The following is a 17,112-nucleotide window of genomic DNA, read 5'->3' on the forward strand; positions in this document are numbered from 1 at the left end:
GTGATTTGTTCATTTGGTGGCAGGTGGCAGGGGTTTGAGAGGGCGAGAGTGGGAGCAGCAAGGCCTTTTGAGGCCTCACCTCAGAATAGCCGCACTCATGCCGTTTTCTACTGGTCAGTATTAGGCCAGCCTCTGACTTACGGGAGTAGAGAGTCTGTGTCCAGTTTTAATCTGCTATTTAAGGAGTGCACTTAAATGTGATAAAACGCTTAGGATGGCTCCTGAATATAAATGGTCTTGAATGTAATCTGGCTTTTCTTTCATTCTCAATCTTTTGGCTTCTTCAACTTTATTAGCATCTTATTACAAGTGATAGCCAATGTGCTAATGGAGAGGACCAGGGGATGGCTAAGTCCTCATTTTTGGTTTGTTCTCATTATGGAGGATTAGGATCTGGATTTACTCTAATTTTTCTCTCGTGTGTTTATTTTTATGGGGGGAGCAAGGGAAGAGATGGGGAGGAAACAAGGACCCATGGATCATGCATGATTTTAGTGCCTCGGGCCTCTTCCAGGTCATACTCCAGCCACGGAAGTTAGTGTGGGTGATGGAGAGGCCTACATGGGAGAGCTGCTGAAATCTGCTGTTCAGTTGAAACTTTGGTTCTGCATACATTAGATGTTTAAAATGTCCTCATAAGGGAAACATAGATTGACAAACTAGTGCTATGCCATCTTTTACAGTGTAAATAATAAAAAAAAAAAATAAGTTCTGTGTGATAGTTCATTTACAGACTAAATCTGCATTTTATACCGAATTGTTAGGTTGTTCAAATTCTGATCTTTCATAACACATGAGTAGTGAGCAGACCTATTTCATGTGTGAATTGATATGAACAAAATTGCTTTAAAAAAAAAAAAACGAGATGTGAATTGATTGAACTTGGTATTTTTACTCTTATATAGATTAAGAAGTGGTGCCATTTTGCTCAGGTTATTTCTACCTTTTATGCATGTAAAAGATAGTTTTGTTGTAAACCATTTGCAGCGAGAAGGAGACTTTATCTTTATTTTTATTGAATTTATTGGGGTGACATTGGCTAATAAAAGTATAGATCTCAGGGATACAATTCTATAATACATCAGCTGTATATTGTATTGTGTTCACAGCCCCAACTCAAGAAGAAGGATACTCTTTTTTTAGCACTTAAATGTTTCAGTGAGGTTAAGCCATCTCTTTTTGACAAACTCAGTCAGCAGAATCTCTTGGACATTTGTTTGGGGCTCAGGACATCTTATTTTGGTGGCGTCTTTTCCAGTTTTGTTGCGATATAATTGACATGCAGCACTGCATACGTTTAAGTTGTACAGCCTGATTTGACTTACACATAGTGTGAAATAATAACCACAATAAATTTAGTTAAGATCCATCAGCTCATAGAGACGCACAGAAAAAGAAGAAAAAAGGAAAAATAGGTTATTTTCCTTGTGATGAGAACTCTTGGGATCTACCCACTTAGCTTAGAAATATTTTCAAGCATTCAATAAAAGTTATGGAATCAAAACAACAAAAAAACCCCTTAGAATTAAAAAAGAAAAAAAAGGTGTCAGAATTCATCAGCATGCGTCCCAGCGATAAGGAATCCCATTGTGTTGGTGGCACCAAGGCGAGCATGGCTAATGTGGCCTTGAATTGGCGCGACACAACTGGCCTTTCAGAGACTCCAGCTCAATTCAGTTTTAAACACCTGCTTGGATATAAACACCCTCTATACCAGTGGTTCTCAACATTCTGGCCCTTTAAATACAGTGACCCAACCATAAAATTATTTTCGTTGCTACTTCATAACTGCAATGTTGCTAATGTTATGAATTGTAATGTAAATATCTGATATGCAGGATGGTCTTAGGCGACCCCTGTGAAAGGGTCATTCGACCGCCAAAGGGGTCTCGACCCACAGGTTGAGAACCGCTGCTCTTTACAGTTGGGAAGTTCACGGAGCTCTTAAAGGAAAGTATATTGAATAAGACATTATATTGTTATTCTAATTTTACAAAGGCACAAACTGAAAACCGGGCACTGTGAACTCTCTTACTCTGGTCCCAAATCGCATCTTGTTTCCACCGCATCCTGTGTCCCTTCTGAACGGCTGGGTGGGCCGAGGGTTCAGATGCTTAGTTTGTGTGTTTCCTTCTCCAGATGTCACCAGAAGTTTGATTATCACCAGTCCTGACCACATGATTGAAAAGGCCAAAGGGGAAACTGCCTATTTGCCCTGCAAATTTACTCAAGGTCCGGAAGACCAGGGACCGCTGGACATCGAGTGGCTGCTGTCCCCAGCCGATAATCAGAAGGTGGATCAAGTGGTAAGTTGGCCGAGTTCTCGCTCGCTCAGCAGCTGTCTGTGGAACTTGTCTTCGGTGCCCGTCACTGCGCTGCCCACATAGGCTAGGGGGCACGGGAACTTCTGAAAATCAGGATTGTCAAGTGTGGATGAGTCAGGAAGTAGTGGAGCAGACATGATGGCATGGCAGAAATGTGCATAGTGTGCGTTAAGGGTCGGCAAGCAAGTTAGACTTTGTGAAAAGTTGATAGGATTGAGTTTCTAACTTTTAACACAAGAGTTCTGATACCAGTATAAGGGTCATCAAGTGTAGCAGGGTATAACAGTTACACATTATTGCAGAGTCTGTTCTCCATTTTTATTTATTTATTTATTTTAATCCTCTCTGGAGGATATTTTTCCATTGGTTTTTAGAGAGAGAGAGAGAGAGAGAGAGAGAGAAACATCCATGTGAGAGATACATCAATTGGTACCTCCCACAGGTGCCCTGACCCAGGCCAGGGATTGAGCCCACAACTATCAAAATATTGTTATAGAAAAATCTTTAATTATAAAATAATAAGAGCCCAATGGAAAGTCAAAAGTAGCACAAAGGAGGAAAATTGCCCAATAATCTCATCTCTAAATAAATATATATGTATATCAATCACCCTTTGCCTTTTTATGGTACCAAAATATTTCACTTAATTTAGAATATTGCATATTAGCTTCATCTGACACATTTAATAAAAAATAAAGTCAATGTTAATAAATTATATTAGACCAGGGAGAAGGAAATAAGTCCACATATTTGGAGGAATATGGTAATACATTTAACCCTTGAACAACACAAGTTTGAACTGTGCAGTTCCATTATACATAGATTATTTTAATAAATGCTCTAAATGTATTTTCTCTTCTTTATGAATTTCTTAATAACATTTTCTTTTCTCTAGTTTACTTTTTTTTTTGGTAAAAATACAGTATTGAATGCATATAACATATAAAATATGTCCTGATTGACTGACTGTGTTATTGGGAAGGTTTTCAGTCAGTGGAAGACTGTTAGCAGTTAACTTTTTGGGCAGTCAAAAGTTATATATGCAGCCCTGGCTGGGTGGCTCATTTGTTTGGAGCATTGTCCCGTACACCAAAAGGTTGCAGGTTCAATTCCCGGTTGGGACGCGTAAAGTGAGGCAACCGATTGATGTTTCTCTCTCCCCCTTCCTCTCTCTCTAAAATAAATTAAAACATATCCTCAAGTGAGGATAAAAAAAAAGTTATATGCAAATTTTCTACTCGGTGTGGGGTGGGTGCTGGTAGTCCTAAACCCTGCATTGTTTGAGGGTCAACTATGTACATATTTAGAAGAGAAATTTTATTTGTGATCCATGTAAAAGAAGGGGTGGGTTATTCAGCCAGTTAATGGCTGAATCAGGGCAGTAAGGTAATTACTATTTTAAGCAAATCCAGGCAGTTTGCCCGTGATGTATTTGTGAAGGAAATAATTAAGGTACTTTCCCAAGTTGAAAATGACCAGGGCCACTCCCTCCAAGGACACACCTCTGTCCTGGTTCTGCTGCTGGAAATTCCTTCTGTCTCCCTCAGCAAAGTAAATTGGAATGGACTCATTCTGTCTGCTCAGCCCAGATGCCCTGTTTCCTTCCTCCTTGCCTTCCTCTTCTCACCCCACCCCCACCCCTTTTCCATGGAGGGCCAGCACCGTTGAACACAGGCTTCTTTCTACCTGAGGCCCTGCGTACCCTCGCGGCCCTGGCAGCACAGTGCCCATCTCCCTTTCCAGCCCAGGACTCCGCCCTCCTGGTTAAGATGAGTGGATGGAGAGTGCGGGTCTTACTTAAATGCTTTTGGCTTAAGACGCATAAGTGAAGCCATAACGAGGTGCTTCTAGAGACCAAGAAGCCCAGTGTGTGTCCATAGTCTTATGTGTCTGTTCCTGGGAGGGGTGGGAGGCACACACAGCCTTGCTTCCTGCAGGACTTGTGAGATAGTAGGAAACCAGGGTTTAAGCGTCCACTTATGGGTTACAAAAACGAGCCTTGGAGTGTAACGCAGTACAACTGGGCCCAAAGAAAGCTAGAAGGGTTAGGGAGAGATGGGTACAGAAGAGGATGCCTTCATAGAACTTAGCTACATTATAAACTGTTAGCTGTGCCCTTTTAATCCTGTATAATAAAAGCCTAATATGCTAAGTGTCCAGTTGACCGGTCGGCCATTCAACCAATCAAAGCGTAATATGTTAATGATATGCTAAGGCCGCTCAACCGCTCACTATGATGTGCACTGACCACCAGGGGGAAGATGCTCCAACCAGTAGGTTAGCTTGCTGCTGGGGTCCGGCTGATCGGGACTGAGCAAGATGGGCTGGACATGCCCTGGAGCCCTCCTGTGGTCCCTCCCTGGCTAGCCAACCTCCCATGCCTCTCCCCAGCACGGGTGGGGTCTCTTAGCCTGGCCTGTACCCTCTTGCAATCTGGGACCCTTTGGGGGATGTTGGAGAGCTGGTTTCAGCCCAATCCTGCAGGCCAGGCAGAGGGACCCCACTGTTGCACGAATTGGTGCACCGGGCCTCTAGTTTATTTATATTAGCAGGCAGTGTGGTGGGGCACTGGGCTGGAGAAATTTCCATCCTTACTCCTTATGTAATCTCTTCAGGCAGTAGACAGCATACCATGGACTGTGTACTCTTTGCTCTGTGGTATTTGATATGCTTTAATTATATGTATTTCAGCCTTAAAACAACACTCTTAAAATGAGAATTATTGTTGTACACACGAGGAGGAGAAAACGGAGGCCCGGAGATTTGAATGAACACTCTCAGGGTCACACAGCTGGCAACATTGCCGTTGGGGTTTGAAGCCAGGTTTCTCTGACTTGCCCCCCTTTGCACCTTATTGTCCTTTGCACCGTCCTGTACTGCCTCCCATGTTCCAGAAGCCTCTGTTTCCTCAAGTGTAACATGGGAACAAATAAACCTACCTCTCAAGACTGTAATGCGAGTTTTCTGAAATACTGTATGCATAAGTGTTGCAAGCCTACCAGTCATATGGAAATGTTAATAAAATACGGTGCCAGCTCAAAGGGATCTGGTTGGCATCTTAGCTGTGTGACTTTGTAAAAGCTGATCTGGGAGAGTCACAGCTTCCCTGCAGCTAAAGGATAACTGTGGGTAAGACCACCATCCTGCAGGGTTGTGAAGAGAAACCAAAATTGCCTAGTAAATGTTTGTTAGTTCCCCGTTTCTTAACTGCCGTTCATAACCTTGTCTCTGTGGGAAAAGACTGTGATAGTTTACAAAGTCGCTACCAGTGGGGACACATCTTATTTGTCAAAGACTACTAAAGTGTGTGAGTAGCAAAATGGGGCATTGAAAGTACTGTAGATTGAACTTCCTGGGGAGCCCATGGTTAAATACAAAGGAACATAGGGCAGCCTCCTTGGAGGAGTTAGTACTGCTGTTGACACATGGGTGTGGCGAGAAGATTGAGCAAATAGAGTAATGGCCGTGTTTACAGAGTAAGTCAGCTATGCACCTTCAGATGTCTACTGTGATTGAGGGCTTCCTCCAAGCAAACACTGAATATATAAATAAGAGATCTTGAGTGAGTTAGGATGGGGGTCAACATGGTAGGAAGGTGATAATACAGAAAGGAACCCAAGTCCCTGCCCCCAAGAAATTTCTACAGAGGACATTTCTTTTGATTGTACTCTTTTCCATAATTAACATCTCAGATAAAAAATAATTTGCAGAATATAGACTGTAGTCATGTTTCTGGTTATTATTTGAGTTTGGCACCCACCGCTCTTTGGCCCTTGGGTCTCAGATGACCCGAATGAAGGATTTCTTAGCACATGTGAAAAATTATAAAGTGTGTTGAGTTAATGTTATTTATACTTAGAGGTGACTATTATTATTCTCTTCCAAGCCAGGTTTAATACAGAATTTATTTTCCCACTGAATTTAGCCTTCAGATATTTCCATTAAACTCAGAAAACTCAGTGGAATTAGGAAAGGGTCTTTGCTCTTCTAACAGAAGATTTAAAAGATCCTGTTACCCTGGGCACACATCTTAAGAGGTTTATTTTATGACCTTAATCTATTAGAGTCTAGAACCCTCAATTATTAAATATTAACCCTCCAGCTTAGTATTAAGACAAAAATATCTTTTTTTGTTTTTTTTGTTAGATTTCACAGGTAAATGATCGTAAGCCCTCTTTTGGGGATGGTGATGGTGTGTGCTTGCTTTTAGACACTTGATTGGCATACCTACTGCAGCCTCTGAGAAATAGTTATAGAAATTCACAATTCTGTGTTCTTGTCCAGTTTCACTAATACATCCAACACAGGGCCATTTTAATCATGTTTGGTCTTCGTTTCCACATTTACAGTGAGAGTGTTGACCACGCTCAAGGATCATATTGATCTCTCTCCATTTCCTTAATCTGTGCTTTGAATACCTGTAGTTTCCTCGTCTATGTGTTCTTACTGTTTTGGGGGGTCCTGCAGTGGCGTGGCGTACCTAGAGCTCCTTTAATGACACAGCTTTTGCTTCGTTGTTGTGTTCCTGTCTTATTTTGGTTTTCTTTTAGATTATTTTATATTCTGGAGACAAAATTTACGATGACTACTATCCAGATCTAAAAGGACGAGTACATTTTACCAGTAGTGACCTCAAATCCGGGGATGCGTCAATAAATGTAACAAATTTACAGCTGTCAGATATTGGCACATATCAGTGCAAAGTGAAAAAAGCCCCTGGCGTTGGAAATAAGAAGATTCAGCTGAAAGTTCTTGGTAAGTTATTTTTATTAATGTTATTTATTAACAGGGTGAGTTGTCACGGTAGGAGAGTAGCATTTATGTGAGACAAAGCTTAGTTTTTTAGAGTAATAATTTGAAACATCTGAAGTAACTCTGTCCTCAAATAACATAAAACTAGCTGCCTTTTTTGGATAGAAAAAATAAGTGACTAGTTTCTTGGTGAAATTCATAAAAGGGTTTGAAAGTAAGTGAAGAGGGTCTGTGATATAGGAAAAGAACCCTGAGCCAGGAGTTAGGGGATCCAGGTTTGTTTTGGTTTTTGTGTTTTCAGATTTGTTTTCAGATTTGTCCTGAGAATTAAAGAGCATCTTTATTTCCTGGGCTCTAGCCTACCTTTGTGAAACATGATGAGATGTAATTGTCATTAAATCTCTATTTGATCTCATTCAGTTCAAAATTGTTATGTGTACTGTAAACGTTCTCAAACTGCATTACCCAGCAAATAAATGTTTCTCTGATGACGAATTGGAGTATTTAGAATGGAGGATGGTAGAAGGAATATTGACTTGGGATTCGACCATTAGACACCAGAGCCATTTAACTCCTTGAGCCTGTCAGTTTTTTCATCCTCAAAAGGAGGGGATTAGTCACACGGTCACTTGGATGTCTTGTCTCGCTCTCTCAGATAGTTAAGAAGGGAGATAAGTGTAAACTTTTTGCAAGCTGTTCAAGACTGCAAAGTTTGCCATCCTTCTCTAGATTATGTGATCATGCACCAGCACCCTTCACCCTTCACATGAGAAACAAAATTCCCTTTGTTTTAGAGAACTAGTAAGGGGTTAAGCGTTTGGGGTTCCAGACTCATTTTGAACATCACTCTTCTCAGAGCAGGAACAAGAGCGCAGGTTTCTGTACACTTGGTGGCAACGTAGGGGCTGTCTGCTGGCAGCGTCATTGAGTGGGCACACGGGGGGTGGGGGGTGGGGGGTGGTAAAGGCACTTTGTTCTAAATGGCACCCATTTGAAATATTTCCTATGGTATGAAAGCAAGTGAACCTGAATGAGGAGCCAGGAAAAGGACTCTGGTAGCGTTGGAAATTCTAGCTTTCTGTGTCTGCATTCAGAAACATGGAGTTGCCTTTCTTTTTTATAAATGTGAAAGCAGGTAAAAGTTAAAGAAATCTGAACTCATGTCTCAGACCCAGGCATACCCGGGATTATAACCCTGACTGTATATCTTCTTTTAGCCCTCCTCTCCAGAAAGCATTGAGTTCAGATATATCTGGAATTTTAACTGGTTCGGGGTGTCCCAAGCAGAGTATACCAGTTAATCAGACTATCAGAATTTTTTGTTTTGAAGCCCCTGTTCGATGGGGCAGGTACATTGGAAGGGATGTGATCGGCATGTATTCCCAGAAGAGGTGTGGACAAGCTCAGTGTGTGTGTGTGTGTGTGTGAGAGAGAGAGAGAGAGAGAGAGAGAGAGAGAGAGAGAGAAAGAGAGATTGAGATTGATTCTATAGGACCAGGTCCTGGGTTGAATTGGTAGGTTTCCACAGAAAGTATCCTTATAGCACAGGCTGCACGTATCCCAGAAGGAGCTCAGCTTGGACAATAGTATGGTCAGGCACACTGAGGGCAGCAGCCATGGCTGTGGGGAAGGAGGAATGACACTGTTTCATTAAACGTCACAAGCTGGACATCGAATCCCTCGGAATGGATCAGCGAATTCCTCGGAATGGATCAGCGGGAGGCACTGACTCAGTAACCTCTCTCCTTAGCTCTGTGGGGAGTCCCCAGGGCCAAGTAGACCCTGAATGCAAACCAGAGAGGGAGCCCGGGTTAAATGCAGGGTGAGAGGAAGAAGCAGGAAGTGCATGCTAATGACTAGTGCTCCGATCCCGTGAGTGTGTCTCTGAGTCAGAGGACAGCTCCTTGTTTGTGGCGCTCCCTCCGTGTTGTCAGATGAGTCATGCTGTGGGAGAAACCACTACAATTTCCTTTGAGAGTGAGAGTTGGACAGATGCTCGTCTGTTAGCTTTTCCTGAAGTTCTGCTGAGACAATCTGTGGAGGAAAGACAAAGTGAAGTGCTCTCGAGGGACCAGACCAGTGGTAATCCAGTGGGGTTCTTGCTTGGTTCCCTGTGAGAGGCTCTGCGTAAACATTGACACGTTTGTGGGAAATCTGGAGATGCCCTCATGCTGTTTGCAGCGTAACCAGAGCTGCCTCATGAAGCTCCACGCGCTGGGTGGACCTGAGCCGGGATGACTGTCGGTTGCCTGGGGGTGAGGGGCGCTGTGCTGTGTTGGCAGGGCCCGCCCTGCTCCGTCAGATGCACCAGCCGTGCGTGTGGATGCAGCTCAGTCATGAAGCTGAAAGGGGAATGAATGGAGAACCCACAGCGTGAACAGTGCTGTGGCCACACCAGAGCCTTTCCCCACAACTCCAAAAGGGCCTGTTACTGAGACCTCTGGGATAAGCAGGCTGGGTTGTGAAGGGTAGAGCATTCACAGTAAACAGTTTCCTGGACGTGTGGTGGCTCAGTCAACGCTGGGATGTGGAAGCCATTAGTAGAGGGCAGGACTTTTTCTTTTCATTCTTTATTCTGAAATCACTTTAGTTTTATAGAAAGTTTCAAAACTACTAAGGAGTTCCTAAGAGTATACCCATCATCTAATTTCTTCTATTAACATTTCACAAAATCATAGTACAGTTATCAAAACCAAGAAATTAATGCTGGGGCAATGCCATTAACTAAACTATAGACCTTACTTGAATCTCACAGTTTTCTACGGAAGTCCCTTTGTGCTAGGACCAAGTCTAAGATCCACATGCATGTATGTCTCCTGAGTTTCCTTCGGTCATGTAAGGGCATGTGATGTCATGTCTCATTGACAATCATGATAACTCGGTTTAAATTTTATCTGATGGGTTTCTCCACTGAAAGCTTACGATTTTTCCTTCTGTAATTAAAAAAAGAAGTCTTGGGGAGCCACTTTGAAAGTATACAAATATTTCATTTCTCCTCAAATTTTGGCCAGTGATTTTTAGCATCTTTGCATGGATTTTGCCTGAAATTGGTGTTCTGAAGCAAGCAAAATGAGCATTTTTGGATGGATGGCATGGTGATGAAAGTATACAGGGTGGGGCAAAAGTAGGTTTACAGTTGCTCGTATGGAAAATAATGCGATAATAAGTTACAGAAGAATAAACTCTGTTCCACATACTCACAACTGTAACCCTTTTGCCACACCCCGTATATCCTGTTCCTTACGGGGACTTAGTGTGTGTTTCATATAGACTGAGATAGGCCACTAGCATGGAGGGATAATGATGCAAAACCTATATGGAGCACAGTGTCACTAAGTTGGTGGGACACTGGCCACCTACAGGTTGATGATGGTCATGTGCCCTTACCTGAGAAGAACTAGCTCTGCCAATGATCGCGGATCAAATGTTCTGAGGAAAATGGCCAGGGATCCTGGAATCCCAGACCAAAGGAACATTAGGGGATAAAACTTTATCTCTGTCCCTGTGTGGTTTTCTTTCTTTCTAACCATCAAGTGTCATGGGTGAAGAGTTCATCTTCCCTGTGGTGTCATGGTTGGGGTCAGAAAGTAGGTGGGCCACTCCTAGGCGACACTCAGAAACCATTGTTGGTAAAACCATGTTCTCTTGTGGATGGAGGATGTTGAGATCTCAAACCCAGTGGGGCCTTGGATGTCCTGAGCAGCCACTTAAAATAACTGTTCATTATGGGGTATGTTTGGTACATGGGAAAGGGCCATCTTTAGCAGAGAAGATGAAGGTTGGGGTTAGTATGCTGTATTACCAGTAGATATCTGGTGTACAAAGCATTGCTTTCATGTCCCACTGTGAGTTTATGTAATAAAGGATTTATTGGTAGTTTGAAGAAACGAAGAACAAAGCTCGTCTTGTTTAAGACTCACAGGATGAAATAATTTGCAAAACCTCTTTCAATGTCCAATTCATGTGGTCTCCAGGGCAACGGATCAATCTGAAAAGGAGACAGATTTGCTTAGGAAATCAGCAATGCCATCAAATGCATCTGTTGATCCTTCGAAAACAGTACAAGTAGTAACGGATGAAGGAGAGAAATACCACCAAATTGAAGAATTATCAAGAAGTGATAGATCTTGTTGGCCAAATGGGAGAAACGGTTCCATTTAGAGTTAAAGATATTCATACCATAGATGATCCAGCAATGACTGAGAAAAGGAAAGCATACCAGCAGCCACATGAGTGTTCGAGCAGTGATCTTCATCATTGTGCACCACTGTAAAACCCATTCACGTTTATTCATAGCAGTGAAAGAGTACAAACCCACCCAGGACTGGAAGAGTGAAAGTCAGCTCAGACTAAGAAAAAAAAAAAAGAAAAAAGCAGTCCTGCCATCTGTCAGGCTGGGAGGACAGGTCCAGACAGCCAGCTGCAGAGCCTTAGAGGGGACGTTGTTCCACTGCCTCCCCAGTGTCGCCCCCAGCCCCGTACCCATCCTTTACTGAGCAGGGTGCGCAGTTGCTAAATGGCCCTTGTCACCAGTGTCATTCCCGGTTCTCCTAACCTGCCCCAGAAAAGGCATCGGACTCGTAACCGATCTCTCTCCTTTGAGTCTCCCCTGGAAGCCTTCAGAATCCCTCCTCTCTCGTCCAATGACCTCCCACAGCTCCTACCAGCCCCTTCCTCACTGGCCAGTCAGTCTGGTTTTGACCGACGACACCCTGCTCCTGGTGAGCTTGGGGAGTTAGGCTTTAACAGGAGCCCGGAAGCTGGAATCCGTGTTCACCGACAGGAGTGGATCACTACGTTTCTTATAGTCCATGGAATACAGCTCAGCAGTGAAAAAGAATGGATTTTTAAAACACGGATCAATGTCAAAAGCCTTGCAATTAATAAAGAAGCTAGACAAAAGCACATACTGTATTATTCCATTAATATGACCCTAGAAGCAGCAGAACTAACCGATCCTGATGAAGTCCGGCCAGTGGCGCCTGGGGCCGGGTTGGTAGAGTGAGATGACTGCACCCAGCACAAGGGAACTGGCTTGGGAGCGGATTGGGGTGGCACTCAACAAGGTGTGTGCATGTGTGTGTAGGGGGTGCGTGTGGGGGAGGGTATGTGTGTGTGTTCGTGTGCGCACACATGTTTTGAACATGATCAACCCACACTATTAAAATGTGTTCCTTTTATTGTGTGTGTGCTATATGCTTTAGTAAAGTTCACCAAGAGAATATGAAGCACTAAGGTGTTAATTCAGTGTTGGGGTGAATTTCAGGAAATGGGGTTAGCAGCTTCTCTAAGCAGTCACCCAGGGAGACCTGGGAGATAGCCTCAGCTTTACCTTTTTATCTGTAACAGTGCTCCCCGGGTGGTTTGGGGTTGATGTAATGTACCAAGTGAATTGACCCTGTGGCCAGCATTTTTTATTATAATCCCCTGATTGGGACAGTAATGGCACCAGAAAGGTGTGACATGACACGTACTCCCATGTCAGGCGTGGGGTAGAGGAGGAGGTTAGGAATGGAGGAGGGCGCTTCCTTGAGTCTGAAGAGGTGCAGCCCACAGCGTGCTTGCTTTTTCCAGGTGTGCCCCGTGGAATAAGGGACACAGAGCCGGGCCTGAGATGCTGCCAGACCTCCCTGTGCAGTGGCTGCTTCCTGAGCCCAGTCTGGCCTGTTTTGTGTTGCATAACTGATTATAGTCATTCGGTCTTGTCAGCTCCGAACCAGAACCTTGTGATAATAGTCAGTGGTTGTGCAGCATGCTCGGTGTTTAAGAATCATTGTAAACAGAAAGTCTGTTTTTCTGTGTAAAGTTATAATTTATTTTCTCTTCTCAGTTAAGCCTTCGGGTACAAGATGTTACGTGGATGGATCAGAAGAAATTGGAAATGACTTTAAACTAAAATGTGAACCCAAGGAAGGTTCACTTCCATTACAATATGAATGGCAGAAATTGTCCAACTCACAGAAGCTGCCCACAGCACTGGTGTCAGGTACCGCCGATTAGACAGTCTGTACCGTGTGCCATAGATGTGGACTTAACTCTAGTGTGCGTGCGTGTGTGTGTGTGTGTGTGTGTGTTTTACATCCCCAGATACCCTCCCTTTTCTACACAGAACAATCAAGATTCCAAGACAATTTACTGTCATGTAGTATAAATAGGTATATTTTTATAACAGTTTCACTGTTTGAGACACTATAATTGGTTTCCTTGGTATATGTTTTTTAATGATAATACTGTCAGAAAACGTTCATGATCTTAAATTAATGACTAAGTTAAAAGGAGTTGGATCTTGAAAGTTTCATGAGCCTACCTTAGTGTTGAAGATACTGCGATTTACCCATGGTATGTCTGTTACAAAACAGACCAGAAGCACCCATGTGGCACTAACTGGAAAGTTATAAACTGGTTCAATCCAATTGCTCACTTTGTTATAACTCAGTGGTCAGCAAACTCATTAGTCAGCAGAGCCAAATATCAACAGTACAACGATTGAAATTTCTTTTGAGAGCCAAATTTTTTAAACTTAAACTATATAGGTAGGTACATTGTTATTAACTTAATTAGGGTACTCCTAAGGCTTAGGAAGAGCCACACTCAAGGGGCCAAAGAGCCGCATGTGGCTCGCGAGCCGCAGTTTGCCGACCACGGTTATAACTGACCTGTTATTCAAACTGGCCTCCACCTTCCAAGTAGGATTTCTCTGAGCCTCTGTTTCTTTTTTCAAGTTAAGAGGTAAACTGCATGGGCCCTTCTGACTTCTTTTGTATGTTTCTTCCATCTGGGGGGCGGGGCGGGTGGAATGGGTTTTGCAAATCTTACTGCACAAATGAACGGGATGCGCAGTGGTTTGTTTGCCTTCTGGAGACCTGCACGTGTCTTGCCTGCCTGGTGTTGGTTCCGCACCCAGCTTCTGCCTCTCTCACTTTTGCCTGGACTGTCAAGCCTAGCAGGGTTTGCCTTTACTGCAATTTCAGCAGTCCCGTAAACATGGGTTTCCCTCTGCCCCATCTCTCTTTTCATAGAAATGACTTCCTCTGTTATCACTGTAAAAAATGCCACCACTGAGTACTCCGGGACGTACAAGTGCACAGTCAGCAACAGAGTGGGCTCTGACCAGTGCCAGCTGCGCCTGGATGTTGTTCCTCGTAAGTACCTTCCGCCGGGGGTGGTAATGTTTGCTCCCCTGTCTTTATACAGCCCCCCGCCCCCCCATTCAGTCAGCAAGGGTGTATTGAGGCCAAGTGGATGCAAACTGTGAGCAGAGAACTCTGTGGCTTGGTTAGTAGCTTTCCTGAGTCACGGAAAGAAAAAAACTACATTTTATTAGAAAAACCTTCATTATTGTAGCAACATGAAGAACATGAGAGTTGTCAAGTCAACTCTTATACCATATTTAGCCATTGTAAGGATAAGCTATTTGGAACATCCTTATATGCCAACTCATATAGCTGGGAACATTAAACTCTTTTAATCTGGTTTGATCACATTTATGCTTAATATATATTATACAGCCCAGCTGGTATGGTTCAGTGGTTGAGCATTGACCTATGAATCAGGAGGTCACAGTTCGATTCCTTGAAATTAATACATAAAATATATTATATGGTTCAAAAGAAAGTTCTTTTAGTGGATTTTTTCCTTGGACCAAAAAGCTAATTAGTTTCTTATACAGACAGTCTTCAGGTTACGTTGGACTCGACATACGTTGTTTCATGGTTACATCACCATCTCCCATTTATTTATTAAAAAAAAAAAAGTTCCATCATTTCAACGTATGTACATGTGTGCTTTATGTTTTTTATTATTTATTTACCACAGTAAAGGTCAGGAATTGTTATCTTTCTTTTAAATTTGTTTTACTGTTTCACTTCATTACTGCTGTGTATGTGCTCCATGTGAGTGACGTAGGTGCTTATGTTAGGTGGGTTCCTACTTAGGGCGAAAATTGCATTACATCGCCCAGTAGGAATGGATCTCCGACGTAACCCGAGGACCTACTATAGTTAATGTATACAATGAGATCAGTCTGTCAGTGTGTGTCCTTACCTTCAATATGACTAGATAGAGTGGTGTTGTTTTTTACCATTACTTACTTATGAACATCTTATTCTAGCGTCAAACAGAGCTGGAACAATTGCAGGCGCTATTATAGGAACTCTGCTTGCTCTCATGCTCATCTGGCAATGAGATCAGTCTGTCAGTGTGTATCCTTACCTTCAGTATGACTAGATAGAGTGGTGTTGTTTTTTTACCGTTATTTACTTATGAACATCTTATTCTAGCATCAAACAGAGCTGGAACAATTGCAGGAGCTATTATAGGAACTCTGCTTGCTCTCATGCTCATCTGCGTGATCATCTTTTGCTGCCATAAAAAGCGCCGAGAAGAAAAATATGAAAAGGAAGTTCATCATGATATCAGGTAATTCAGTGACACCCGAGTTGATTGACGTGTAGTGTACTAAATTTATTATGTCTAAAGCGTTACTTCTCTTAACCATCTGAAACATTTGCCCCTGAGAACTGGATAAAAGCTAAAGCTCTTCCCTTCAACACATTTGAAAGCTCTCACTTTCCCTGGCAAGTGTGTAGATCCAATCAACCTCCATTAGGCTGTGCCCCCAGTCCCTCTCCAGTTCTGGATCCTATTTTAAGAACCACTACAAAATAGCTTATCTCAAAACCATTCGCCCTCTCCAAATCAAGTACAGGTATGGCATACTCCAAAAAAAAAGAAAGAAAAAAGACCTAATTACATCAAGTGACAGAACTATTGGTAATGTGATTTTTAACAAAATATTCTAAACCAGAAGATCTTAACTAGAAGTGTATGTTCGATTATTGAGCTTTAAGAAATAACATGTGACTGAGTAACACCCAGGAAATTGACATTTGGTCGGTATGAGGTAGGATCTGGGCACTTGCATTTTTAAAATGCACCAGATGTAACTCAGTCCTTGGTGTGAAAATTCTTCTGCCTGAATTCCTGTTTTTTTTTGCAGACTGGAATCTGCTGTTTTCAGCTAAGGTCTTAGATCAGTAGCTTTAGTAGCAAAAAGGATTTTTTTTCTTTTTTGGTAGAAATATATCTGTAGGTGATAGTGCTTTAGTAACTACTAGAGGCTTGGTGCACGAATTCATGCACAGGTGGGGTCCAGCTGGCTTGCTCCAATCAGGGCGATCGGGCTGGGCCAGCCAGGGGGAAGGGACACAGGCGGTTGGCCAGCCAGCCTTGCCCCCAATCAGGGCGGGGCTGGCTGGGGGGAGGGGCCACGGGTGGTTGGCCAGCCGGCCCCACCCCCTGGTCAAACTCCCAGTCGAACTGGTCGAGGGGACAGTTTGCATATTAACCTTTTATTATATAGGATAAAGTGTTACATGACTGTAATGAGATTATCTTGATGAGTTGTACTGGAATATGAACATATTTGAGGTTTGTTCCTTGTAAGACATTATAAAATCATAAATTTTTGTAAATACTGCCTTTCAGTATATGAGAAGTTCTATGTTCTGTAAATGATAACTAAGGGACAAATACACAGTTTGTGACATTATACTTTACTAGAGGCCCGGTGCACGAATTTGTGCACAAGTGGGTCCCTCGGCCTGGCCAATGATCGGGGCCATCGGAGCTAATTGAGGCCGGCCAAGCGGAAGGGACCACGGGAGGTTGGCTGGCCACAGGAGGTTGGCTGTGGGAGCACACTGACCACCAGGGTGCATCCTGAGTTGAGTGCCCCCTGGTGGTCAGTGCGTTGTCATAGCAACCAGTCGAAACGGTCACTTAGGCTTTTATATATATAGGCCTGGCCAATGATCGGGGCCATCGGAGCTAATTGAGGCCGGCCAAGCGGAAGGGACCACGGGAGGTTGGCTGGCCACAGGAGGTTGGCTGTGGGAGCACACTGACCACCAGGGTGCATCCTGAGTTGAGTGCCCCCTGGTGGTCAGTGCGTTGTCATAGCAACCAGTCGAAACGGTCACTTAGGCTTTTATATATATAATAGAGGCCCGGTGCACAAAAATTTGTGCACTCCGGG

The 17,112-nt window shown here is 43.3% G+C and overlaps 1 protein-coding gene across 1 annotated transcript in view; it reads left to right on the top strand.

Moving 5' to 3' along the window:
- The first annotated feature begins 2,132 nt into the window (after window positions 1-2,132).
- The window catches only part of CXADR (coxsackie virus and adenovirus receptor), a 33,747-nt gene continuing 18,767 nt past the window's right edge, over window positions 2,133-17,112 (top strand). Inside the window, exons 1-5 of the mRNA XM_005877430.2 lie at window positions 2,133-2,306; window positions 6,875-7,079; window positions 12,907-13,062; window positions 14,096-14,218; window positions 15,356-15,494. Coding sequence (XP_005877492.2) covers window positions 2,178-2,306; window positions 6,875-7,079; window positions 12,907-13,062; window positions 14,096-14,218; window positions 15,356-15,494 — 752 coding nt within the window. The 5' untranslated portion in view covers window positions 2,133-2,177. The remainder of the gene's footprint in view (window positions 2,307-6,874; window positions 7,080-12,906; window positions 13,063-14,095; window positions 14,219-15,355; window positions 15,495-17,112) is intronic.

Source organism: Myotis brandtii, unplaced genomic scaffold, assembly GCF_000412655.1.
Source record: "Myotis brandtii unplaced genomic scaffold, ASM41265v1 scaffold52, whole genome shotgun sequence".
Classification (NCBI taxonomy): Eukaryota; Metazoa; Chordata; class Mammalia; order Chiroptera; family Vespertilionidae; genus Myotis; species Myotis brandtii.